The 27,958-nt window shown below is 40.0% G+C and overlaps 1 protein-coding gene across 4 annotated transcripts in view; it reads left to right on the forward strand.

The window, feature by feature from the left end:
• The window catches only part of DYM (dymeclin), a 335,376-nt gene that overhangs the window by 13,017 nt on the left and 294,401 nt on the right, over positions 1 to 27,958 (forward strand). For 2 of the 4 annotated variants that reach the window (XM_032310930.1, XM_032310932.1), the window contains exon 2: positions 14,007 to 14,198. The exons of 1 other annotated variant lie outside the window; for it this stretch is intronic. In XM_032310930.1, coding sequence (XP_032166821.1) covers positions 14,059 to 14,198 — 140 coding nt within the window. In that variant the 5' untranslated portion in view covers positions 14,007 to 14,058. Of the gene's footprint in view, positions 1 to 13,808; positions 13,821 to 14,006; positions 14,199 to 27,958 lie in introns of those variants that run through there. One more of the 4 variants, XM_032310931.1, reaches the window with a different exon arrangement.

The following is a 27,958-nucleotide window of genomic DNA, read 5'->3' on the forward strand; positions in this document are numbered from 1 at the left end:
CTAGCATAGGGGCGGGGCAATACAGAGGAAGAGGTAGATTTAAAAGATGATATGTAGAATTGTGGTTGCTGTCGAAGAACCACAGGATTTTTTTAATTTTAATTTTTGACTGAAGTATAGTTAACATACAATGCATGAGTGTCAGGAGTACAGCAGACTAATTCGACCATTATATACACAATGAAATGCTCGCTGTGCTAAGTCATCTGTTGCCATACAAAGTTCCTAAAATACTGACTGTATTGCTCTACTTTTCACTGCCCTACAGGACTTGATGTCACTGGAGAGTCACTCTAGTAAAGGGAAAGGCCAGGGACCGGATTGGAATGGGGGAATTAACCATATAGGCACATCAGGGAATTAGATCGCCTGGGTAGAAATCCTGGCTTTGTCACTTGTTGTCTCTGGGATGTTGGGCAATGTATTTAACCCGTCTGTGCCTTTGTTTCCTCATCAATAAAATGAGGAAATTGTGTTCACCTTTAAGAGTTGTTAACGAGAACTAAATAAATCAACAGTTGTAAAGAACTGAGACTGGTTCCTGGCATATAGAACACAGAAGTAAACTGGCTAAGAAGAAGTCCCATTGCACTTACCGTTTCCTCTGCCTCAGATGTGCCTGTGTCCTTCCAGAGCTTCTTGTGTGTAGTGAACTCTAGGGTAATGCTTACCCTGTGTTACAAGCATTTATTGGCCTGTTTGGCTTTGTGTTTGTTAATGGCAGGGACCTGCTTTTATTCATATTTGCATTTTCAGTCCCCACCACAACCCCCAGCATTTACAGCAAGTGTGCGATAGGTGTCTGGGGAACAAGTGTGGGCTTGCGTGAGATCACTCGAGGCAAGAGTGCTGATAACATGGATAGAAATTGTGACTTCTGAAAGGTTGCTGCTTTGGGGGGGCAAATGTTAAATTCTATTTTTAAATTTATGATAACAGTAGGACATCGGATTAAAATATCTTGTAAGTAAAGATCTATGCTTGGGTTTTGACTGAGAAGTCAAGACGAAGTGTTAGTCCTGGCACAGCTCTCACATAGAGGTGGAGGCACCAGCTAGAAGCACGTTCAGATCCTTCCTGAGGAAGAGCAGGTACAGAGAACAGTGCATTTATTTAACTTTTTTCTCTCTCTCTCTTTTTTTTTTTTACTTTAAATTATGATGTTTATAGTTAATAAAAAAAAAAAAAAGAATCAGGCAATACTAAAGAACTAAAGTGAAAAGTCCCTTCCTTCCAGATTTCCAGTCCCACTCTTCAGAGGTAACTAGCCTTGCACCGTTGGCTATGTTCCCTTTCAGAAGTGGCTTGGGCACATGTAGGAATGAACGTGTTTATTTAAACGAATGGGGCCTTACTGTATGAGGTCTTTCTTGTTTGTTTTTACTTGAGGTATTTAAGATATCTTTACACAGCAACACATAAATTCTGCCTCAATTCTTTTCCATGGCTACTCAGTGGTCCCTTTTGTGCTTAACCTTATAGTGTATTCATGACCGTCATCTAGGTTATTTTATGTCTTTGCTGTTCCAAACAATGAGATGATTAACATCTGTATACCTAGAACTTGTTAACTGGTATGAGTTTACCTCTGAGGTAAATTTATAAAAATAAAATCCTTGGCACAAAGAGTATATGCAATTAAAATTTTGATATTGTCAAATATCTACACACTCATGGGTGCCTGTTTCTTTATTGCCCTCACGCTATCACGGTTGTTTTCTTTTAACCTTTGCTAATATGATGAGTAAAAATGATACCTTATTTTTAAAAATATTTTATTTATTTATTTGACAGAGATCACAAGTAGGCAGAGAGGCAGGCAGAGAGAGGGGAAGCAGGCTCCCTGCAGAGCAGAGAGCCCAATGTGGGGCTCGATCCCAGGACCCTGAGATCAGGACCCGAGCCGAAGGCAGAGGCTCAACCCACTGAGCCACCCGGGTGCCCCAGTACCTTATTTTAATTAGCATATTTTATTCCTAATTAATACTGAAGATGTTTTCATTTGACCTTGGCCATTTCAACAAGTTGCTTTTTGTTTTTGTTCTTTTGTTTTTTTAACAGTGTGCTGGAAGTTAATTAGGGACAGGGAAGGAGCATTAATGACGCTTGATTTATGTCTCAGAGGAATAATCTACGTCACGAGGCAGGCATATATACTACATAAAGTTTCAAAGTAGTTCTTACATAGTGGGAACTTGAGGGGGATGGTGGGAAGTTGAGAGGAGAAAGTGGTTTTGGAAAGAAGGATTGTATGAGTTTTTTTTAATGGGTCAAGATCAAGTTCTTGACTAAACTGCATTAAAGATAGGTCCTTTGAAAGAAAGGTTTATTACTGAAAGTGTCAGCGATGGCACACTTCTCATTTCTAGTCTAGACTTACGTAAGGAGCATTGTTATCCCCCAAATTACTGATTTTATATAGATATTTAAATTTATATGTATGTATATAAAATTATATATTTATATATTCTCCTTGAGTTAAAAACAGTCTTAAGTATTTTAGGGATGTAGACAGAACTGGCATTCTGGCGGGAGGTTGGGACTGGGAGAGATCTGAAAGTCCTATCGTGAAAGCCGCTAGTGAACTCAGGAGACAGGCTCAGTTACAAATTGAGAGAAAGAAGAGCTGAAGGCCAAGGGAGTCTGATGCATGGCCCGAGGGAAAAGCAACAAGGCTCTTAGGGGGTGAGGTGATTGGATGGTGGGTTTTTTCAAGTTCCATTTTATTCTGGGTTTCATTGATAAGGGTCTTGGGAGTTCAAAGTAAATTGCGTTCAGGTGGAGTGTGTGGGCGAGCTAGTGTGTGTGTTTGTGTGTGTGTGTGTGTATCTGTATTTGTGTTTGGAATCTTTGGCATGAATTGTTGCGGATAGTACCTTCTTGTTGATAGTACCTTCTTGCTGCCTAGGGGAGGGAGGGCTGGGGCAAGGGTGATGGGACAGGCTGTCCTTGTCATAGCTGTCAGTTGGCCCTGGGCTCTTTTTTCCTAGCCTTCTGCTTCTGGGCTGGAGCTGCGCTTTATACTCTCGCTGCCCTTGATGGAAGGCTCTTGTGCTTGCCTTGGAATGCCATTTCCCCTCTCCGTTCGTCTCGGGCTGTTTTCCAGTTTATAGGGATTCCTCACAACCTCTGGTCTCCTGTGAATTTCTGAGCATGGCTGTGGAATTACTTACAATAAAGCAAAATGTTTTGCGTGATTTCTAGGGTTTGGTGAAGAAAAGCAGCAGGGGACACATTGCACCTTGTGCTCAGTTGGCTGTCATGGTTTTGCTCCTTAATACCTGGTTTAGTCTTTCCTGATAAGCTTATAGGCTTTATTCTTATTGTTGTTTTTAGAAAGGTTTCATAGTGGTCCTGGACTGAACTTATTTTAAAACTTTGTGATCTATTCTAGCTGCTTTGAAAATCAAATTTATTTCTTATAAATTAATAGAAAATAGACAAAGGGTAAGAACAGGCAGTGGCCTCTGTCACAGTGAACAAAACTCAGGCTAAAACTGTGCTGAAAACTATTATGTTTCATCAGTTGGCAGGGACCAGAAAGTTTGATTTGAAGGGTGGTGGCTGTGGTGTGAAGAAACAGGCCTGCTGCAAGGAGTGCGGGCTGATCGCTTCGAAAGAGGGCAGCTAGGTGGTGTGGGGGAGGAGACATAACCCCCTCTGCCCTTCTGAGTTCTTAGCTGAGACCCTTGTAATAGAAGGCTGGTTAACAGGAGAAAACAAAAGTTTACTAATGTGTGTTTCATGTATGCATGGGCGATACCCAGGGAGTGGCATAGAATTCAGACTTAAGTACCATCGTAATGGGGATGGGGAGGGGAGATGTAGGCCTCTTAGGGGTGAATAAATGGATTTTAGGAAAGAGGAATAAGCCCTTAGAGGAACAGATTTGTGTGTGTGTGTGTGCGCGGGCGCCTGGGTGACTCAGTTGGTTGAGCAACTCAGGTAGGTCATGATCCTGGAGTCCTGGGATCGAATCCTGTATTGGGCTCCCAGCTCCATGGGGAGTCTGCTTTTCCTTCTGACCTTCTCCCCTCTCATGCTCTCTCTCATGTTCTCTCTCAAATAATAAATAAAATCTTTTAAAGATTTTATTTATTTATTTGACAGAGAGAGAAATCACAAGTAGGCAGAGAGGCAGGCAGAGAGAGAGAGGGAAGCAGGCTCCCTGCTGAGCAGAGAGCCCGATGTGGGACTCGATCCTAGGACTCTGGGATCATGACCTGAACCGAAGGCAGCGGCTTAACCCACTGAGCCACCCAGGCGCCCCAATAAATAAAATCTTAAACAAAAGAAAACAAAACAAAACACCAGATGGGAAGGCGATAGTTTGTAACTATGTGTCTGGGTGTGGTGTCCATGTCTATCTAGTCTTTCTTCCTGTGATGAGTCACCTGGTTGGTAAAACTCTCAAGAAGGGGATTTATGAAAATGAAGTTCCTTTTGGAGGAGCTGTCTTTAGGCAGCTAAAGGGAGTTCAGGGAAAACCTCACCCTGCATTTGGTGTTTTTCAAATGCCTATAGCTCAGAATAATCAAAATGCCAAAGTGGCGTATTTTGAGGTGGCATAATCTACCCACGTAATCTTTGACCGGCAGTTCTTTTTCTCTGAATTTATCCTGCGTGTAATGTCATACACCTGTGAAATATTTCACATGCCAGATACCTTTTGGAGAACTCATAATTGCAAAAGACCATAAACTACTTAAATGCACATTACTATAGGATTTATTAAATTAAAAACGGGAATGTTATAGAGTTGTAAAAATAAGAAAGTACTTTATATACAGATATGTAGTGATTTCTAATATTTAGTAACTAGAAAAAGGAAAGAGGTATGAACAGTGTATTGTGGTCTGTGTAAACGGGAAAATATGTGTTTGTATATACCACAGGATATCTGAGGAATGATACCCAAGAAACTGGTAACATTTTTTTCTAAGTTGAGAAACTAGGTTGGTTAGGAGATGCGATGGGAAACTCATTATTATATACCCTGTGAACTCTGTGTTTTTCACCATGTGCATTACTTATTCAAAAATTAAATGCAAATAAAAAATAAAGTCTGACTTTATTTTATTAAATTTATTTTATTAAATTTTCATTAGTAGACCATGATAATAATGTTTCTCAGTGTTGCCTTGCTTATCTAGGAGACGTGAGATGGAATTTTGTTCATTCATATATCTAATTAGATTCACAAAGTAAATTGTTTTTAACTGATTGCTTTTAAGGAACTACATACACTATATAGAAGACTATAAACAAATTGTGGAGGTCTTTTTTGTTGTTTCTGTAAAACATATTTCATTGAGGCGTTTTCAGGAGTGTCAGGGATTATTTGACAAAAGAACTGGAAAGTTTGGAGCAAAAGGAAAGAGCGACGCCTTTATGTAGGTGGCTGAGCCTAAAAATCTGTGTATTCTCCGAGTTCTGAAGTTAATGGGGAGTCCCTAAAGGACCCAGACACAGGATTTCTCTTGCTTTTATTGAAAAAGTTCGGTTTTGAATAAGATTTGAAGAAACTTATTTGGGGAAAGTAAAAGAGCATCCCAAGACACTAAATAAAGTAAAAGAGAGATCCTAATATCTCATCATGTGATACTATAGGTGGTGAAGTAACTTCATATGTAACAATAAACTTAGTAGTTGTGACAGAAAGTACCATTAGTATGATTTGTTGGCCCTTTTCTTGCACCTATAGATCAGACATTAGGTTTGGACTTTTTTAGCTGATTTTAAAAACTTTTTATTTTGCAATGATTATAGACACATAAGTTGCAAAAATAATACAGAGAGATCCCATGTACCTTTCACCAGTTCTCCCCCAGTGTTAATACATGGGTTGTACATTATCTACATCAGGAAGTGAATATTGATACAACACAATAGACTGCAGAACATACTTAAAATTTCCCAGTTTTTACATGTATTCATTTCCCCTTGTGTGAGTATAGCTCTGCAAAATTTTATCAATGTGTACAGATTCAAACAACCACCACCACCATGGTCAAGACAGAATTTTCCCATTCCCACAAATGAACTTCTTCAGGCTCCCCTTTATGATCACCTTTTGCCCCCCGGCCCTCCGTGCCCTGCCTAGAAGCACCCATCTGTGTTTCTTTTTTTTTTTTTTTTTTTAAGATTTTTTATTTATTCATTTGACACAGAGAGATCACAAGCAGGCAGAGAGGCAGGCAGAGAGAGAGAGAGGAGGAAGCAGGCTCCCCGCGGAGCAGAGAACCCGATGCGGGACTCGATCCCAGGACCCCGAGATCACGACCTGAGCCGAAGGCAGCGGCTTAACCCACCGAGCCACCCAGGCGCCTCCCATCTGTGTTTCAACACGAGTTTTGTCATCTTGAGTGTTACATATATGGAGTCATAGTGTGTAGCCTTTTTTGTTTGCCAAAACTTTTTTTTTTTTTTTTTAAGATTTTTATTTATTTGACAGAGAGTCACAGTGAGAGAGGGAACACAGGCAGGGGGAGTGGGAGAGAGAGAAGCAGACTCCCTTCTGAGCAGGGAGCCTGATGTGGGGCTCCATCCCAGGACCCTGGGATCATGACCTGAGCCAAAGGCAGACATATAACTGACTGAGCCACCCAGTTGCCCCTACCAAAACTCATTTTTACTAAGTTTCAAACATACAGAAAAGTAGAAAGAATGGTATAATAAACACCTACTTCTTCCATCCATATTTAAACTATTTGCAATTGCCTAATAGTTTGCTTTGGTTTGCTTTGTCTCTGTTTGCCAGGTTTGCTCTGTCTCTATTTTGTTCTGAACCATTTAAAAGGAAGTTGCAGATATGATGACACTTCACCCCTAAATATTTAAGCACACATCTCCCAAGGATTAGGTCATTTTCCTACTCAATTATGCTATTGTTATCTCACTTATGTCCATGTAATATCTTCTGTTCAGTCCATATCAGGTTTGGTCTCAAGATTGTCTTTTATAATTTTTTTTTCCTTCTTCCAAACCTGGGTTCATTGAAGGTTCAATACATGTTTGGTTGTTACAATATCCCTTCAGTCTCCTTCGGTTTAGAAAAGACCCCCACCCCATGCACACAATTTTAGTTACCGTGGTACTGACTTTTTGGCGAACCCAGGGTGATGGTTCTTTACAATGTCCTGTATTCTGGGTTCATCAGATTATTTCCTCGTGAGGTCATCTAAATTGTTCATTCCCTAGCTTCTTGGTTTTGAACACTCAAAGCATTTTATGGTATCTCTTCTTTTAAAGTAGGTAGGATGGGCGCCCGGGTGGCTCAGTGGGTTAAGCCTCTGCCTTCAGCTCAGGTCATGGTCTCAGAGTCCTGGGATCCAGCCGCACGGGGCTCTTTGCTCAGCAGGGAGCCTGCTTCCTCCCTCCCTTTGCCTGCCTCTCTGCCTACTTGTGATCTTTCTTTCTCTGTGTCAAATAAAGAAATAAAATCTTTAAGAAAAATAACCTATATGGCTTGTTTTTAAAGATTTTATTTATTTATCTGACAGACGGACATCACAAGTAGGCAGAGAGGCAGGCAGAGAGAGAGGAGGAAGCAGGCTCCCCGCGGAGCAGAGAGCCTGATGAGGGACTCACTGAGCCACCCAGGCGCCCTTACATGGCTTGTTTAAAAAAAATTAAAGTAGATAGGATGTGTTTTATGGCCCAGCATGTGGTCTATTTTGGTGAATATTCAAGGTGAGCAGGAGGAGAATGTGTATTCCGCTGTCATTGGATGAAGTAGTCCGTAGATGTCAGATCCAGTTTTGATTGATAATGGTGTTGAGATCAGCTAGGTCCTTACTGACCATTTCTGAGAGGGGTACTCAGGTCTTCCTCTGCAGTATAGGGCATTCCTCTCTCTCTCGTAGTTCTGTTACTTTTTGCCTCACGCGTTTTGATGCTATGATGTTAGGTGGTGCATGTCTTCTTGGAACCGTTGATTCCTTATCAGCATGGAATGACTTTTTTTACTCCTGGTAAGTTTCCTTCCTCTGCGGTTGGTTGTGTCTAATATTAATATAACTTCTCCTGCTTTCTTTTAATTAGTGTTAGCATGGTATATCTCTCTCCATCTCTTTTACTCTGTGCGTGTCTTTTATATTTAAAGTGGGTTTCTTGTGGACAGCATATAGTTGAATCTTTTTTCTTTTTTTTTTTTTTTTGATCCACTTTGACAATCTCTTTTAATTGGTGAATTTAGACCCTGGATGTTCAAAGGATACGCAATAAAGTTGTATTAATGTCTACCAACATTTGTTATTGTTTTCTGTTCATTGCCCTTATTTTTGTTCCTGTTTTTGTCTTCTACTCTTTCGGCCTTTTGTGGTTCTAATGCAGCACATAAATGAATCCTTTTTCTCTCCTTTCTTAGCGTGTCACTTACACTTTTTAAAACTTTTTGGAAGTTGACCTTGTGTTTGCAATATGCATTTACAACTAATCCAAGCCATTTATTTATTTATTTGACAGACAGACAGATCACAACTAGGCAGAGAGGCAGGCAGAGAGAAGAGGAAGCAGGCTCCCTGCTGGGCAGAGAGCCCGATGTGGGGCTTGATCCCAGGACCCTGGGATCATGACCTGAGCTGAAGGCAGAGGCTTTAACCCACTGAGCCACCCAGGCACCCCCGCTTTTTTTTTTTTTTTAAAGGTTTTATTTATTTAAGAGAGAGCTAGAGAGACAGAGAGTGTATGAGCAGAGAGGAGGTGTGGACGCTTAACCCATTGAACCATCCAGATGCCCCCAAATCCACTTTCAAATAACACTCTATCACTTCGTGGGTAGTAGAAGTACCTTATAACTATAAAGTACATATTCCTGATTCCTCCCTTTTGTCCCTTTTATCATCCTTGGTGTTTATTCACTTATGTATAAACTATAATCATCAAACACAGGGTTGCTGTTATTTTGAGTATGTGGCCTTTTGGGATGGGCTTTTCTCACTCACAATGCCCTCGAGTTCTATTCAAGTTATTGGGCATATCAGATAGTTCCTTCTTTTTATTTCATCATATGGATGTACTTTTGTTTGCTTATTCATTCATGTGTTGAAAGAACATTTAGGTATAGTTTTTTGTGTGAACCTATGTTTTCATTTTTCTGGGATCATATTCCAGGAATACAGCTGCTGGTATCAATAGTATGTATAGGTTTAATTTTTTAAAAAAAATTTTAAAAGATTTTATTTAGTTATTAGAGATGGTGAGTGAGAGAGAGAGCACAAGCAGGGGAGAGAGGGAGAAGCAGGCTGCTTGCGGGCTTGATTCCAGGACCCTGGGATCATGACCTGAGCTGAAGGCAGACAACAAACTGAGCCACCCAGGCACCCCTGTGTTTATAAGAAACTGTTGAACCATTTTCCAGAGACACTCTTCCATTTTCCATTCCCACTAGCAACATATGAGCTACTTTCAGTACATCCTTGGCAGCATTTGTTACTGTCAGTTTTTTTTTTTTAATAGATGTGTAGTAGTATGTCATCATGGTCTTAATTTGTGGTTCCCTGAATGGCTAATAATGATGGAATACCTTTTCATGTGTTTCTCATTTGCATGCTTTCTTTGGTGATGTGTTAAAATCTTTTGCATATTTTCTAATTGGATTGTTTTCTTATTGTTGACTTTAGAGTTCCTTATATGTTCTGGATACAAGTCCTTTGGGTGTGTGACTTACGAATATTTTCTCTAAGCCTGTGGCTTTTCTTTTCATCCTCTTAGTAGGGTCTTTCACCAACCAAAAGTTTTCGGTTTTGATAAAGCTTACTTACCAACTTTTTCTTTTATGGGTACTGCTCTTATGTAATGCCTAAGCACTTCCTGACCCCAGGTCACAAAGATTTCCTCCTATGTTGTCTTCTGAAAAGGGTTTTAGGGGTGCCTGGGTGGCTCAGTCAGTTAAGCATATGCCTTTGGCTCAGGTCATAGTCTCAGGGTCTTGGGATCAAGCCCCACATTAGGCTCCCTGCTCGGTAGAAATCCTACTTCTCCCTCTCCCGTCCTCTTGCTTGTGTTCCCTCTCTCTCAAATAAATAACATCTTAAAAAAATAAAAAGAAAGGGTTTTAGAGTCTTATGTTATATGCTTAGGTTTATGATTTTTTTGAGTTAGCTTTTAAGATACAGGGTTTTTTTTTGGTTTTGTTTTGTTTTTTTGACCTGTGGATGTCCAATTATTCCAGCACCATTTGTTTCAACAATAGCCCTTCCTCCATTGAATTGCTTTTGCGTTGTTGACAAAAATCAGCTGATTATACTGTAGTGGGTCTGTTTCTGGATTTTCTCTTTTGTTTTACTGATCTCTGTGTTTATCACTACCATAGGTTTTAATTTAATTCCTCTTTTCTGGCCAAGCTGTGACTGTTGCTTATCAGTAAACACATAAATGGTGGAAATTTGAAATTTTGATTTTGGATGGTAACTCAAATACTAACATTGAACTATATATATCAGACAAATAGATTTTTTAAGTTTGCTGGTTTGTCTCAGTAAAGAATAATTTACATTCTTGTCACTGTGAATTTAGTTATGATGGTAACTTTGTGTTTTCCATATATGTTAAAAATTTAAATTTGAGTTGGTGAAGGAGCTTAAAAACATTTAATTTTTAAAATTGAAGTAATATATAGATTTAGTTTAAAAAAAAATCAGATAATGTGATTGACATAAAATGAAAAGACTGCATGACCACCTCTCCAGAATCTTTTTCCCCAGAATGGGCCACACTTAGATCTCTTAGCTGTTGTTTCTCATTATTTGCCTCCTTATTCATAGTTATATTATAATTATATTACAATATAATTATAGTATAAGCATTTAACACGCTTTTACTATTATTTGCTGATTTAGGAATTTTAGATGTTTCTGTTGACTTCCTGCCTATTAGGGAAGATGAGGATTTCACACTCTTTTTTTTTCTTTTCTTTTTTTTTTTTTTATTATTTTTTTAAAGATTTTTATTTATTTGTTTGACAGAGAGATCACAAGCAGGCAGAGAGGCAAGCGTGGGTGGGGGCGGTGCGGGAAACAGACTCCCTGCCAAGCAGAGAGCCTGATGCGGGGGCTTCATCCCAGGACCCTGAGATCATGACCTGAGCTGAAGGCAGAGGCTTAACCCACAGAGCCACCCAGACACCCCAGGATTTCACACACTTAAATCCACTCCTACTTCATTTTTTTAGCATCTTCCCAATACAGTTACCTCACAATTTTTGGTTAAGTCTTTATTTACTGTTTCTATTATGATGATTACATAAATATTGATAGCTGTTGAATTGAGTCATATATTATGATAACATGACCTTTTTTGAACGATTTTTGTTTTTTCCAAACTACATAGTTATCAAAAAATCATTTATTTTCTAGGTAGCTATTATTCAGAGAATGGTATCAGTTCAGAGAATCCTGTCAGATTCTCCTATGATATTGTAAACCTCCACAGGATAAGGTCAGACACATCAGTGACCTCTTGTCCTCTGATTTGCTTACCATGAAGGTCATGGGGTTATCTGGACTCCTGTCCCAGCCTGTAGTACATGTGTTCTCTATCTTGTGTTGTGTCCTTTGCTTCTTGAATTTGTTGTCTTCATTTTTCTTGTTTTATTCCTTTGCATTGAAAGGATACATCTTCCAGTGACTTCAGAAAATGGGTCCATGGGAGGTTTTTTTAGTTGTGGCAAGTCTAATATATGCTTTTATTCTACTTTCATACTTAACTGGTAGCTTGGCTAGCTACAGAAATCTAGCTTAAATTATTTTTATTAATATTTTAAAAGCATTGCTTCCCTGTTATCTAGCTTCCAGTATTGTTACTGAGAGATTGAGAAACCATCCTTTAAAATATATATGTATATGAATGATAGGAAAAGGGGGGTAATAGGCCAAAACCCATATATATAATGTCCATTTTCGTTTCTTTTATTACTACTGTTTTTTTTCCCCAAGTACTCTCTACACCCAACATGGGGCTCAAACTCAGAACCCTGAGATCAAGAGTCACGTGCTTTCTGACTGAGCCAGCCAGGTGTCCCCATACTGCCAGTTTTCAGCAGACCTATATATTTGCTACATGTGCTTCATCCCTTTCCTTCTATTCCTTTCCCCTTTCCTGTTTGAGAAGGTATTTATTGATACTGCTAAAGCCCCTCTGATCCTTTCCTGATAACATTATGTAAAAAGCATTCTTCTGAATTTGTGTATTTTTCCTATGTATGTTTTAATACTTGTAATAGCTATGAATATATCCATAATAATATTGTTCGCATGTTGTAAAAATCCTATAAATGAAATCATACCATGTCTGTTATTCTGTAACACTTTTTAAAATATATACTTTTGAGATATGTCCATGTTGGTAATTGTAGCTCTCATTAATTCACTTTCATTAGTGTAATGTACCCCATTGTAAGATTATATTTAAAAATTTAATTTTAAATTGCTTAAGATATATAAAACAGCTCTGGAATAAGTTATGACGAGTAAGATATTTATATATTGCACAATATTTTTATAGCATTTTCTCATTAGGTTTAATAATTCTTATTTAAGAAGTTAAACAAAAATCAAGGCTTATGGTTCGCTGGCTTGATATGGAGGATTAGTTGGAGCCAGCTGGTTTTGGGGTCTCCATCCCCTGATCAGGGAAGAGGAAAGTAGTAGTGGTCTTGATTTCAGGGACAGGTGACAAGAAGCCAGATCAGTATTTCTCCCTCATATTCAGAAGATCAGCTGTCCATGTGCATTGGGGAAGCCTCGTGTCTTTAGATAATTGAGCCTAAGCCAGTCCAAGAGTTCCAAAGAGAACGTGGAAGGCATGCTTCCAAATTCTGATGTTGGCTTCAATGTCTGTGGAATAAGGAGGGACAGACATAAGAAAGTAAGTCACTACTAATATAAGTTCTCATCTGCCCTGAACTTACTTTGGATATCATTTGCTTTCATTGCAATGGTAATTTTAACATACTGTAATTTATTATTCATCTCACTACCATTTTATCATCAGTGAGAGACTTTCCTTGAACAAATTGAGATAGAACATGATTTGGAACTAGGTTAAGTGTGATTTGATGAAGATAGTGATTGGTATTTTAACTATTAGTTTTCCCATTAGTGACCAACTACAACAAATATTGAAGATGCTGATCATTTATTCATCTACTCTTCCCTTCAACATACTACTTAGGGAATGCCTGTTACATGCTATCTAGACATTGGGGGTAGAAAGGTAAGAGCTTGGGTGGCTCAGTGGGTTAAGCGTCCAGCTCTTGATTTGGGCTCAGGTCATGGTGTCAGGGTCCTTAGATTGATGTTGGGCTCCCTGCTGGGCGTGGAGCCTGCTTCGCATTGTCTCTCTCCCCTTCCCTCTGTCCCTCCCACCCTCCAAAACAAAAACAAAAATTAAAAAAAACCCCAAAACCCCCCAAAAACCCCCAAACAACAAAAAAACACCAAAACCAATGGTTTAGGAGAAGAGGCATGCCAACAAATGCTGATGTGTGTGACCACAGAACGAGAAGGACACTAAGTGACTGCTTTGGAACAGGGAGCCCATTCTTATTCAGCATGGGACTCAGTTCAAGCCTCATTTTCCCCTGATTGTAGGTAGCACGTGGTCATCACTTCAACTACTTGTCCCCTTCTGAGGACATTCAAGACATCCAGTCTATCTATCACCATCCTTCATCGTAAAGGAGCCTCATTTTCAGACAATTTGTAATAAGTTGTCATTGTTAGGGATTTGCTTCGAGATACATTCTTAGGCAGAGGTGTGCCCATTCAAAGATCTACAAGCATAGACTGAGATTTTTGTGTATGTGTTGGCTAAGACAGGTTTTATCCCTTTTCCCTCCTTTGTAACTCTGTATCTGGTGTCTAATATAATTAAAAATAGAAGTGTGATTTCTTCAAGTAAGTTCACCGTTATTTTTTTTTTCTTTCTTTCTTACCTTTGTGTCAAAGATAGGAAAAATATGGTTAATTGTGAATAAGTTTGAAATTTCTTTTCATTCTTTATAGGTTGTCTTGTGGAAATGAAGGCTTAAGGGCAAGTTATCTACCAGATTAGAAGATGGGATCGAACAGCAGCAGAATCGGTGATCTTCCTAAAAATGAGTACTTAAAAAAGTTATCGGGCACAGAATCTGTCTCTGAGAACGACCCGTTCTGGAATCAGCTTCTCTCGTTTTCTTTCCCTGCACCAACCAGCAGGTAAAAGGTTACTTGGAGATTGAAAATCCATGTAGAAGGCCACACGAACTTGTGTGGTATGCTTATTAAAAAAAGAAAGTTTTTACTGTTCTGTCTGTCCATCAGTCTATCCTGTCGTACATGTGCCAGTAGAAAATAAAGAGATGCAAGTAGAAAACACATTTTTCTCTTTTCTTCCACCCAGCCATCTCCCTTCCCCAGAGATGATTCCTCATAGCAGTTGCTTTTGAATCTCTAGAATAGTACAAGGTTACTTAAACATTTATCGCATGTAGTTTTAGAAAATTGTCTGAACACAAGTGCTAGCATCCTACACATACCTTGTTTTTTATTTTTTCTGCTGCTATCCCTTGCGTTTTCCCCCACAGTTAAGTAAAATGTATTTTTTTTTTAATGATTTTATGTATTTATTTGACAGAGAGGGGGAGAGAGAGCGGGCCAGCTCACAAGCAGAGGGAGTGGCAGAGAGAGGGGAGAGGGAGGGAGAAGCAGACTCCATGCTGAGCAGAGAGCCTGATGTGGGGCTCGATCCCAGCACCCTGAGATCATGACCTGAGTTGAAGGCAGAGGCTTTAACCCACTGAGCCACCCAGGCACCCCTCTAAAGTTTTTTTTTTTTTTTTCCCTCTAAAGTATTTTAAAGTAAAATAAGAATAAAAATTCTTCTGTGACCTAATACCATTATTAGACCTAACAAAATTAATAAAAAGTCCTCCTACCCAGTCCATATTGACATTTCCCCCGTTGTTTTATAAAGGTTGCTAACATTAGGAACCAAATAAGGTGGGTACGGTGCAGTTGGTATGTAGAATAGAGGTATTCACTCTCCAGTCCCTGCCACAGGTTTTTTCCTGTGCTATTAAGAAAAAATTGGGTCTGTTTTTCTGTAGAATGTTTTACCTTTTTGATTTACTTGATTGCTTCTCATACCATAATTTAAAAAAAAAATTTTTTTTGTTTTCTGTAAACTGGAAGACAGATTTAAAGGCTTGATAAAATTTAAACAGTTTTGGTAAGAGTATTATATGAGTGATTTTATATACTTTGTACTGTATTACATCAGGACACAGAAAATGTGTGGTTTTAGTTATGCTAAATTTGCTGAGAGATTTGAGAATGTTGATGGTTTTGGTCTGAATCACCTGTTTCATAAGAAATAACAAAATGCGGGGCGCCTGGGTGGCTCAGTGGGTTAAAGCCTCTGCCTTCGGCTTGAGTTTTGATCCCAGAGTCCTGGGATTGAGCCCTGCATCGGGCTCTCTGCTCATCGGGGAGCCTGCTTCCCCCTTTCTCTCTGTCTGCCTCTCTGCCTACTTGTGATCTCTGTCTGTCAAATAAATAAATAAAATCTTTAAAAAAAAAATAACAGAATGGTGATATTTCTAATTTGGTCATTTCTTGTACATTTATTAAGTGGAACTTTTCTGTAAAGAAGAGCTTTCCTTCATCATTTAGGTTATATAAAATACAGTTTTTACTATATTATTAAATAAGGGTAAACACTTAATTCTGTTCCTTTACCAGTTTAATGAAAATAGTATAATGGTGACAAGTACTTTCCCTCTCCCTTAATCCCAGGCTTGGAAGGTCTGTCTCTTTCTCTTTTTGATGGTGAATTAAAAGAAAAGAAAAATCTATGTATGTATGTGTATTGTAGTCCTTATGGTTTCAATTTGCCTCTCTTTAGTGATCAAGGTTATGTTTGTTTTTATGTGTTTAGGGATTAAGGATTATTGGCATTTCCTTTTTGTGAACTATTTATATATTTTGGCAATAAAGTTTAATTTCTAACTCAGGACTTTCCCTTAGTTTGCAGTTCATGGGATAGCATGGATTAGTTGCACATTATATGAAGCAACTACTTACTACTGCTTCTGAGATCCTTGGAAAATTAAAGATGCTGTGGAGGGGCAGGAGATGTCAAACTGAAGCCAGCTGTAGCGTCAGCAAACTTTGAGGGGTTGTCACTGAGTACTGCTGCTCCTATTGAAATAACGCTAAGAGAAAAAAGGGCAGAGAGAGATCGCATCATTTGTTGTCAAAAAAAATTCTCTTCTCACGTATGTAAACTGCAGTGCGGTGTCTTCTGAAAGACTATACAGAAGACTTAACTAAATGAAGAGTGATACCACATTTAAAGGTTTCGAAGACTCATTAAAACGTCAGTTCTTCCGCGGTTGACCTGTAGAGAAGGCAATTCCAGTTAAAATCCCAACAGCTTTTATTGGGGGTTTGGGGGAGTGAGGTGGAGAGATCTTGGTAAGCTGATTCTAAAACTTAAATGGCAAAGGAAAGAAAATAATAGCCAAGTACTTTTGTTTGTTTTTAAAGATTTTATTTATTCATTTGACAGAGATCACAAGTAGGCAGAGAGGCAGGCAGAGAGAGAGAGGGAAGCAGGCTCCCTGCTGAGTAGAGAGCCAGATGTGAAGCTCCATCCCAGAACCTCAGGATCATGACCCAAGCCAAAGAAAGGCAGAGGCTTAACCCACTGAGCCACCCAGGCGCCCCCCAGCCAAGTACTTTTGGAGAAGAAGAGTGTGTTGTGTGTCCGTGTACTTATGCCGAACTGGCACTTTGGAGTACTAGGGGCAGGATGGATTGCTTAAGAAACAGTGATGTGAATAAGGTGTTAGCCATTTTTGTCTATTTCTTAAACCTCTGCCTCACAGTTTGAATTACCACGGCTCTCTAGTTTGCTTTGTTAATTCCTGCTCTTTCTCGAAAATCTGCTGCTGCTCTCATATATATATTCTTTTGGACGTTGTTCCTTTTTCTTAATTCACCCTAGTTTATGCAGAAATGTACTGCAGGAATCTCAGAAAGTGTGAAAAGCAGAAAGTGAACACATTGCATGTGGCAGGTGTCGGGGGAAGAGTCCCAGGGGCTTCACTTGTGGTGGTGCCCCTCTGTCGCTTGGTTTGAGACTCCTGCCCCCTCAGTGCTGGTGTTGGACGTGTGACCTGTAGGACCTTGACTCTGAGCTGGCAGGTGCCACCTCATTGACAGAGGCAGGGATGGAAATACAAAGTTTGTGAATGACTCAGGATGGAGGTGAATTTCTGAACCTAGACATTTTTGAGATTGCTCACTTCTGGAAACTCCTTGGACCCCTATGTGTGGTTTTCAAGTGCAGCCCATTTTTGCAGCCAAAAACTGGTGTCTGCCAATATTTTGGAAACTATAAGGCCTTTAGGACTAATCTAATCCTTCCTTACTATAAATTGTTGTTGGCACTAGAGTAATCAGATTTTGTTAGCGTTTCCAGGCATGGTTGCAAAATCCTGTTTAGGTTCTTCAGTAGTTTTTTAACTTTTCACCTTATTAAAATTACTTGTGGGGGCTTCTGGGTGGCTCAGTGGGTTAAAGCCTCTGCCTTCGGCTCAGGTCATGGTCCCAGGGTCCTGGAATTGAGCCCCGCATAGGGCTCTCTGCTCAGCAGGGAGTCTGCTTCCTCCTCTCTCTCTCTGCCTGCTTCTCTACCTCCTTGTGATTTCTGTCTGTCAAATAAATAAATAAAATATTTTAAAAAATTACTTGTGAAGCAAAAGTCTGAAATGAAATCAGGGTTAATTTAAGAGTTAAGTTTAATATGCTGTTTATTTTTCTTATAAAATATTTTTAAATTACTTGCATGGTTGATTTTGTACATTTATAGATTACTAAATAATAGCAGCAAAAACAAGAAACAGAACTATGCTTATTATTTTTTTGGTTCATGGGCATCCAAATATCCCTACGTCAATGTATGGAGTGTGCTGATTGCATTTGTAATATGTGTCATGCTTGTCCCTGAGAACAACTGGGCCAGATGACCTTTCACTTTTTATAAGCTATTATTTATTCACTTGCTTCTCTGGATATAGTGAAGAACTAGGTCAAGTCTCTTGCCCTCCACAGACTTACAATCTACCTGTAAACCAATAGATGAGTGCAGTGAACTACGGTAAAAGCTGTTATAGAAGTAGTACAGGGAAGCATGAGCACAGCAGAAGCAGGAGCTCAGTGTCTGAGTTAGAATCGGACGGGGTGAGTCACAGATTTTCAGGAGGAAGTGGCATAGGTTTGTTTCACTTCTGGCTCAAATCCCAGAAGGTACCAAAGGATGTTTAATGAAAGCCTCCTTCCTACCCCTGTGTCCCTCAGCCAGCACTCCTTTCAGGAGGCAGCCAAAGCAGGAGTGATGCTCGGAGTCCTGAGCCGGAGGGAAGGGGGTGGGAGTAGGGGAGGACCGGCGCAGTAGGGGAGCCGCAGAGTCTCCCAGTGGTGAGGAAGAACGTGGCAGGTGTGCAAAACTGAAGCAGTGAGGGGTGGGGGTTTGGCCGATTTGAGGGGCCTTGTAGAAAATAGTAAGCAGTTTCAATTTTGTCCTAGTATCAGTGGGAACCACTGAAAGATTTTCAGTAGAAAGGCTAAGATCAGGCTTTCATTTTATTAGATACCCTGACTGCATCATCTGTGGTCATTACTCTCTCCTTCAGCAGAAATTACAGTTGACCCTTGAACAACAGAGACTTGAACTCTGCAGGTGCACTTAAGTGTGGATCTTTTACCAATAAATGCGGTACGGTACTGTACTGCAATTAGAGTACTGTAAATGTATTTTCCTTATGATTTTCTTAATGGCATAATCTTTTCTCTAGCTAAATTTACTATAAGAATACAGTATATATACATATACATAATATGTGGTAATCTACTGAATGTTACTGGTAAGGCTTCTGGTAAACATTAGGCTATTAGAGGTTAAGTTCTGGGTCAGAAGTTAAATGCGGATTTTCTACTTTGCGGGAGTTGGTGCTCCCAACCCCTGCACTGTTCAGGGTCCACGGTATTACTTCTTCAGTGTTTGTTTTTTTAAATAATTCAGTTACAGGCTCAGTTATCATGTTCCAAACAAACAGTGTTAGAAGGTACATGGATAGCCGTGTAGGATAGTCACGATTACCGGGTCCTGGAAAGTGTTCTGGAGGTGTTGGAATGTGAACAGAGCCCCAGCTGAGGTGAATGATTTAGAAAGGGAGAGAAAAGGAAAGAGAGAATTCAAATGCCTCTGAAAAGAGCATGGACAGAGACAGTGAGGCAGGACACAGTTCTGTGTGTGGGTGTGGACCAGTGGGACACTAGCCTGCCTGAGGAAAATGTTGATCACAGGGGCCTGTCTTGAGGTTAGAGCCTCCTCTGGCATTGGCAGATGGTGTGAAGAAATGGAAGAACCATGGTGTCTGTAGATGGAATTTTAAAAATTATAATTTATTTTTATCTGGAAAGATAATACATTCTTTAATTTTTTTATTTTTTAAAAGATTTTATTTATTTGTGTGTGAGAGAGTGAGTGAGAGAGAGAATAAGCATGGGGAGAAGAAGAAGCAGGCTCCCCACTGAGTAGGGAGCTCAGTGTGGACTCGATCCCCGGACCCTGGGATCATGATCCGAGCCAAAGGCAGACGCCTAACCAACTGAGCTACCCAGGTGCCCCACATTCTTTATTTTTTAGAGATTTATTTGAGAGAGAGAGCAAGAGAGTGCTTGTGAGTGCAGGGGTGGCGCAGAGAGAGGGGGAGAGAATCTCAAGCAAACTCTCCACTGCGCCGGGAACGCCACATGGGGGTCGATCTCACAGCCCCAAGATAACAACCTGAGCTGAAATCAAGAGTCGGATGCTTAACCAACTGAGCCATCCAAGCACCTGATAACACATTCTTGTCCAAAATTCAAAAGACTTAGAGGAAAGTGGGAAGTCTCTCTTCCTCTGTCCTCCAGGATGTCTCGTTCTCTTCCCCAGAGGCAACCAATGTTACCAGTCATCCTAAGTGTACAGCCAGTACCTTCTCTGTTCTGCACTCGGTGGGAGGGGTGAGCAAGCTCTCTGGGGGCCTTTCTAGTAATGGTACTGATCCCATGTGTGAGGGTTTCATCCTCATGACTTAATCACCCCAAAGACCCACCTACCAATACCATCACTTTTGGGGTTAGTATTTCAACATATATATTATGGTGGGGGACACAAACATTCATGCATGTGCATGTAAATGTGCATTTACAAACACATGCACATACATCCCCCTTGTTTTAGATGATAATATGTATTACTTATGCTTTTGCACTTTGTGCTTTTTCCTTTGATTGTATTTTGGAGAACCTTCTGTGTATTAGCTTCCTCATTGTTTTTGATGAAGACGTAACGTATCATTCCTGAATATACCAAAATTATTACAGCCATATAGTTTAACCATTTGGATTGCTTCCAGCATTTTATTACTACCTTGCAAACAAATGCCACAGTGAATAACTGCGTACACGTGATTCTTGTGAGGGCACCTGGGGGGCTAGTCGATTAAGCATCCAACTCATTTTTTAAAAAAATAAGTTTCTGTTGCTTTTTTAAATTTAAATTTATTTATTTATTTGACAGATCACAAGTAGGCAGAGTGGCAGGCGGGGCGGGGCCGGGGGGGGGGGAAGCAGGCTCCCTGCTGAGCAGAGGGCCCGATGCGGGGCTCAATCCCAGGACCCTGAGATCATGACCTGAGTCGAAGGCAGAGGTTTAAGCCACTGCGCCACCCAGGCACCCCAAGCATCCAACTCTTGATCTCAGCTCAGGTTTTGATCTCGGGGTTTGTGAGTTCAAGCCCCCAGCTGGGCTCCATGCTGGGTGTGGAGCCTACTTAAAAAAAGAAAAAAGTGATTCTTGTGCTGTGAGTAAAGTATGACCAAATGACTTCCATTAATTCTTCTAGTTTGTGTTGGCAAGGTATGAGAAACAAGTGTAATAGGTTGGGAACGGATTTTACGGATCACTGAAGGCACTTCCCAACATGATTCATGGTATTGCAGGGTGAAGTGATGGGGCTGCCCAGGTCTGGTGACAGGAAGAAGGGTGCTTACTTTTTTGGCCACACCTATTAGAAAGCTGAGGATTAGAACTGTAGGTTCTTGTTTAGTGGATTTAGCGGAAGTATTGTTTTAGGGACATTTCTTTTTGGGTGGGCTGGATGTTAGATTGGAAGGAGCAGGAAAGGAGAAAGTAGGGCAGGCAGCTGTCCTCATGGAATTGAGTGGCCAACAGAAGAATAGATAGCACAGTGTGTTTTAAATGTTCTTTTGTTTTAAATAGATACTTGATTTGAACCTAAATGCTTAATGAGCTTACAGTACTAGATCTGAGAGCAACACTCCGGAATATAGTGATAGCTTGTGTATTTAATTTTTATTGAAATGTAGTTGACATTCAACATTATACTAGTTTTAGATATATAACATAGTGATTCAGTATTCTGTGCATTGTGCAGTGCTCGCCTCAACGTGTAGTCACCATCTGTCACCAAATGTCATTATAATATTCTCGATTATGGTTTCTGCTATACTTTTCATCCCATGATTTATTTATTTTATAACCGAAAGCTTAAACCTCTTAATCTCCTTCCCGTATTTCCTCTATCCCTCCACCTCCCTCCCCTCCGGCAGCCACCAGGTCTCTGTATTTATGATTGTGTTTCTGCTTTTGGTCTGTGTGTTGGTTTTGTTTTTTAGAGGCCCACATGCGTGTATACTAATTGAGAATGAGAATAATTTTCCTAAAAGATGCATTGATTTTTTTTGGTGATCTGTAAAGAATGGAGACAGTGAAGCGTGTTGGGGAAGCATGGATTTTGGAGCAGCCCAACTTCGTCTCACATCTCAGCTCCGCTACTCACCAGCTTTGTGAATCTAGGCAAGCTGCTTCATTTCACTGGGCCTTTTGATGCTTCTGTAAAATGGAAATAATGCCTATCGTCTAGATTAAACACCATAATGCATGTACAGTGTCTGAGTTTCCACTTCTTCAAGGAGTTAGTCTTGTCTTCAAGAGTTAGCCTAAAATATTTGAGTGATGAAAAAAAGAAGTCTAACCAATTTTTCTGATAACTATTTTATCCTAAAGATCAGAAATCCTCTGACTCGTTTGAATCAGTTGTTCAGTTGTAGAAATCAGGCCAGACACAGAGCGTAGTGATATTTGTCTCTGTGCTTACATAATGCCCTGTTTGTAAAGAATACCTGTAGAAACCTCGACTGCATTGTGAAAATGGTATTATACGTCCTGAGCACTAGATGGCGCTCAAACAAGGCAAGAAGGCGATTTTTGGCACTGTCAACATGGTCACTTAAGCTCATGTTTTTGAGTACTAAAGTAATGTGTGTTTGCTTTTGGTACCTTTGCATACAGCAAAGCACAGAGGCAAAAAGGTAAAAATAATAGTGATAAGAAGTAACCATTATTGGGGTGCTTGGGTGACTCAGTTGGTTAAACATCTGACTCTTGATGTCAGCTTAGGTCTTGATTTCAGGGTCCTGAGTTCAAGCCCCGTGTTGAGCTCAAGCTGGGCCTGGAGCCTACTTAAAAAAAGAAAAAGAAAAGAAATAAGAAGTAACTATTATTAACATTTTGGTGTATATGCCATCAGTCCTCTCATATAAAATGTTTGCATCAGGGGGCGCCTGAGTGGCTCAGTTGGTTAAGTGTCTGCCTTCTACTCCATTGGTGATCCTGGAGTCCTGGGGATGGAGTCCCGGGGTCCGGCTCCTTGCTCAGTGGGGAGTCTGCTTCTCCTTCTCCCTCTGTTCCTCCCCCTGCTTGTGCTCTTGCTCCCGCTTTCTTGCCCACTAACTCTCAAATAAATAACATCTTAAAAAAAAATGCCTCATATTCTACGTGTTCTTTAACTTACATTTTCCTCATGTCATTTTTTTTCCTGCAATATAGATTTTAAAATGGTGTACAATATTCTGTCTTACAGAGGACAGTAATTTATCTAACTAATGTTGGACTTTTTGGTCGTTTCTTTTTTTGTGATTAAATGTAAAACTCTGATGAACTTAATAGTAGCCAAGTCTTTATGCATATCTCTAACTGTGTAAGGGGAGTGAGTTTCTAGTAGTTGCTTTGCTGGTAAAAATCATCTTTTTTTTTTTTTTTTTAAAAATCACACAAATCTTTCATTGTAGGAAAGTTAGAAAATAAAAGGGAAAATGGTCATGTGTTCTCATCACATAGAGAATGTCACTTTTGACATTTAGAATATATTCTCCTGTACTTTTTACAACGCACATACCTACAGATAGTCATATTTATTTATATCTGCCTTTTTTCTCCTACAAATATGGGATTAAACTCTTATTATTTTGCAACTTAAAAATAATGTATTTTGGGGGTGCCTGGGTGGCTCAGTGGGTTAAGCCTCTGCCTTCGGCTCAGGTCGTGATCTCAGGGTCCTGGGATCGAGCCCCGGGCTCTCTGCTCAGCAGGGAGCCTGTTTCCTCCTCTCTGCCTACCTCTCTGCCTGCTTGTGATCTCTCTCTCTCTCTGTCAAATAAATAAATAAATAAAATCTTTAAAAAAAAATAATGTATTCTGTATGACATATTTGTTTTCCAGTAAATGGAAATTTAAAAAACTTATTTACCAAAAAAATAGTTATTGAAAGCCCCCTATTTCCCAGGCTCTATTTTTAGGAGCTGGAAATCTTTCAGTGAACTTGAGGAATGAAGCTGCCCTCTTGCAGCTTGCATTTTAGTGGAGGAGATGGGCGATAAGAAAGGAAATAAATCTGTAAAATCATTTCTGAAAGTGCCAAGTGTAGTGAAGAAAAATAAGGCAGAGCAAGGTCATGCGGAGTGACAGAATGGGAGCAGATAGAAGCAGGTGGTTTCCTTAGGTATCTTTAGGTAGAGGGTTTGCAGGGAAGCAGCAGAGACATGAGCAAAATCAGGGACTGAGCCATGCAAATTCTGGGGAAGAGTATTCCAGGTAGAGGAATAACAAGTATGAATATGGACCTGCAGCAGGAGTAAGTCTTGCTTGTTAAAAAAGTGGTAAAAGGCAAACGGTGAGCAAGGAAACTTTTTGGCCGTGTTAGAGATTTTTTTTTGTTGCATTATAGTCCAGAGATGAGCATGTTTTCATGTTGATATTTGAGAATTGAGTTGCGTCTATTATAATTTACTTACTCTCCTATAATATATGGAAAGATTTTACTCACATAGTTTGTTTTATTATGGGAAAATTTACATAACGTGAAATTTACTGTTGTAGCCGTTTTTAAATATGTGATTCAGTGGCATTAAGTACATTCCCAGTTATGGTCATCATCAGTGTCCATTTCCAGAACTTTTTTATCATTTCAGACAGAAACTCTGTACCCATTAGACTCCTCCTTTCCCCAGCCCCTGGGGCCCTCTATAGTCTACTTTCTGTCTCTATGAAGTTGTCTATTCTAGGCACCTCATATAAATGGAACCATGTAGTATCTGTCATGTTGCGTCTGGCTTCTTTGACATAGTATAATTCTAAGGTTCATCCATGCAGTAGCACGTGTCTATCCCCCCCCCTTTTTTTTTTAAGATTTTATGTTTTAGAGAGAGTGAGCGAGAGAGAGCACACAAGTGGTAGGGGAGGAGTGGTGTAGAGGGAGATCAGAATCCCCGCTGAGCAGGGAGCCAGATGCCTGGCTAGATCCTAGGACCCTGGAATCATGACCTGAGCCAAAGGCAAATACTTCACCTACTGAGCCACCCAGGCGCCCCTCAATTTCCTTTTAAAGCTGAATGGTATCCATAGTATGTGCATACCACATCACATCATGTTTTTAAAACTTCAGTTTGTTGTACTTACACATTTCTTTAAACTCTATTTTTTAATAAAAAAATTTTTTTAAAAGATTTTATTTATTTATTTGACAGACAGAGATCACAAGTAGGCAGAGAGGCAGGCAGAGAGAGAGGGAGGAAGCAGGCTCCCTGCTGAGCAGAGAGCCCCATGTGGGGCTCGATCCCAGGACCCTGAGATCACGACCTGAGCCAAAGGCAGAGGCTTTAACCCACTGAGCCACCCTGGCGCCCTTAATAAAAAAATTTTTAAACGAGTTATTTTAGAGGGAAAGTGCGTATGGGGGAGGGCAGAGAGAGACAGAGAGAATGTCTCAAGCAGACTCCTCATTGAGCGCGGAGCCGGAGATGGGGCTCCATCTCACGACCCTGAGATCACGACTTAGCCGAAATCAAGAGTCAGGTGCTTAATCGACTGTGCCTTTCAGGTGCTCTGGTTCTCCATTTCTGTGCAGTTGTTAGGTTCCAGTTACTAGTCTGATTTTTTTTTTTTTCGGGGATCCTTCTTACATTATAAAAATGCGTATATTCAGCCAAAAGACTTTCTAATGCAAACACGATGGTTAATTCAGCGGTTCTTAACCGAGCACTCACTGTGTGGCCCAGTGCCTGCTCTTTGCCCTCAGTGCCTGTCCCTGTGTACATCTCCCATCAGGTGTGTGATGTAGGGACTGCAGGCGAGGACACAGAGACCTGGGGGTTGTCCAGGATCACACAGTTCATAGCTGGTGCCGACCAGATTTAAACCCAGATTCTGTAGCTGTGGACATGGAATCTGTTGACCATCCTGCTACACAGTCTCCACTTGGAAGCATCATACAGACTGAGCTTCAAATAACGGTTAAAGACCTGCCGTATCTAAGTACAGTCTTTGAGTAGAGAATCACCCGATTATCTGTTCACATTTTCAAGCAATTTCAAAGCCCGGTATGTCCCAAGCGCTGGTACTTTAATGTTCGAGTGCCTTTATTACAACGTAAAGGTAATGATTACATTATTTACGCTTAAGTCGCGCAAGTGGCTGGATAGTCTGTCTGGTGTTTTAACCTTGCCTTGCGTGGAGTGGCGCTTCTCTCTGTTCCCAGGGAGCTGCCTGAATGATCCTTTCTCAGAGGTCCTTGATCTGTTTCCTCAGCTGAGAAACAGGAAAAGAGACTTTATTGAATTCAGTCACAAGTTTTTAACTGACAAACTATTCAGTCATTGTAAAACTATTTTTTTCTTTGAATTTTTGATGCCTGTCTCCGCGGCTGTGTTTTTATTCTCTTTGGCGTACTTGCTGTGCGGTTTTATAAGCACCTCTCAAGGTGAAGCTGTCTGCTGTGCTGTTGAGGTGGGCCTGGGGGGGCCCCTGACCGCCGCCTCAACTCCATTTCTTCCATCAGACGTTTGCACATCCTCACCGTTTGACTAAGGGAAGAAATAATTTGAGATTTCTTTTTTTGGCATCTTATTTTCTCTAGTTGAGATCCCCAAAGAAGTTCAGTTTTTACGTCTTGAGTTAAAAACCTTTATTTCCTGTTCTTTCATTGATACCTTTCTGTGCAAGCTCCCTTTAGAAGATTCGTTGAGTTTGGCCCGGGTTGATGCCTCCTTCAAACTACCAGTTTAAATGGGGGCAATATAACTAACCTTGTTTAAAACATTAAAGTAAGGGGCAAGTGCGTTTTATTGCAGATGCTCCCTTCTTTGCTTTTCTTGGTATGTTGGTTGGAATCTGGATTTTGAAGTAATTTTTTTTTTCTGTTCCTTTCTTGAGAAAATAAAGCAATATTATCTTGCATGGTGGCTGCTGAAACTTTGACGTTTTAATAGTTATAGTTCCTTTCATTTTGGCTGTTGAATGACAACATTTAGGATTGTCTGTGAATCACATGAATATAAACACCTTTTTGGTTCTGCTTGGTGCATTAAAAACTGCTATAATAAATTTATATGAAGTTTTTATCCTTTGACTTTTTCCCATGAATAGGCCCTTTTAAAACATTAACATTCCCACAGTTTAACTACTGAATGGGCTGATTCTAGTTAGTTTTGTGAATGATTTCTGTAATTTTCTCTTTGCTAAGGGGAAGAAAAGGCTTCAGAAATGCTTCCGTATTTTGCTGAATGGCTACTTGTTTATTTACTCAGGTCGTGCTTTATTTATTTATTTATTTATTTATAAAAAGTTTTATTTATTTGTCAGAGAGAGAGAGAGAGAGAGCACAAGCAGGAGAGTAACCGGCAGAGGCAGAGGGAGAAGCAGGCTTCCCGCTGAGCAGGGAGCCTGATGGGGGACTCGATCCTAGGACGCTGGGATCATTGAAAGCAGACGCTTAATCAGCTGAGCCACCCAGGTGTCCCTCAGGTTGTGTTTTAAACTGACAAAACATTATATCTTCTCAGAGTATGTGTGTTGTGGGCCGAAAATAACATTATTAATGTCGATTTTGAAATCATGACAAAATTTTTAGTGCTTCTTTTTTGAACCTCATAATTGTAGTTTGATCACTCAGCAGATGTGTGTTCCGAAAATCTACATATAATTTTACCCCCAACAGCTTTCTGTCCATCAGCTTTTCATTAAATAAGTTTTGAACTGTGAGTTTATCATCTATTATTACTGAGATTCACATATAAGGTGGGTGTGCTTGAAGTTAAGTACAGTAAAACCAGTCTAAATTGCTGAAAGCTGTGACTTAGGAAATATAAAATTTAAAAATTTAGCTTCCTGACGAAACTATAGTTTATGATTCTGTAACAGTTAAAAAAAGTCCCTCTGTCATCCTGCCACTTTCCTTACTAGGCTTAAAATTTTCTGTTTCCTTTAGTTCTTTATCATTCCCAAAGGCTTTACATGATTTTAATCATAACATAGATATAATCTTTATAGTAGATGGTACCTGTATGGCATAACTTCTTTTAGGTATGTATAGAAATTCCGGATAGCTAGTAATAATATTTTAGTTTGATGTTATGTGGGTTTGCTTTAATAAAAAAGGAGCTAAGGGGTACCTACCTGGGTGGGTGGCTCAGTTAGTTAAGCATTTGACTCTTGGTTTTGGCTCAGGTCATGATCCTCATGGTTGTGAGCCCTGAGTTGGGCTCACTGGGGAGTCTGCTGCTCTCCT

This window comes from Mustela erminea, chromosome 13 (genome assembly GCF_009829155.1).
Source record: "Mustela erminea isolate mMusErm1 chromosome 13, mMusErm1.Pri, whole genome shotgun sequence".
Taxonomy (NCBI): domain Eukaryota; kingdom Metazoa; phylum Chordata; class Mammalia; order Carnivora; family Mustelidae; genus Mustela; species Mustela erminea.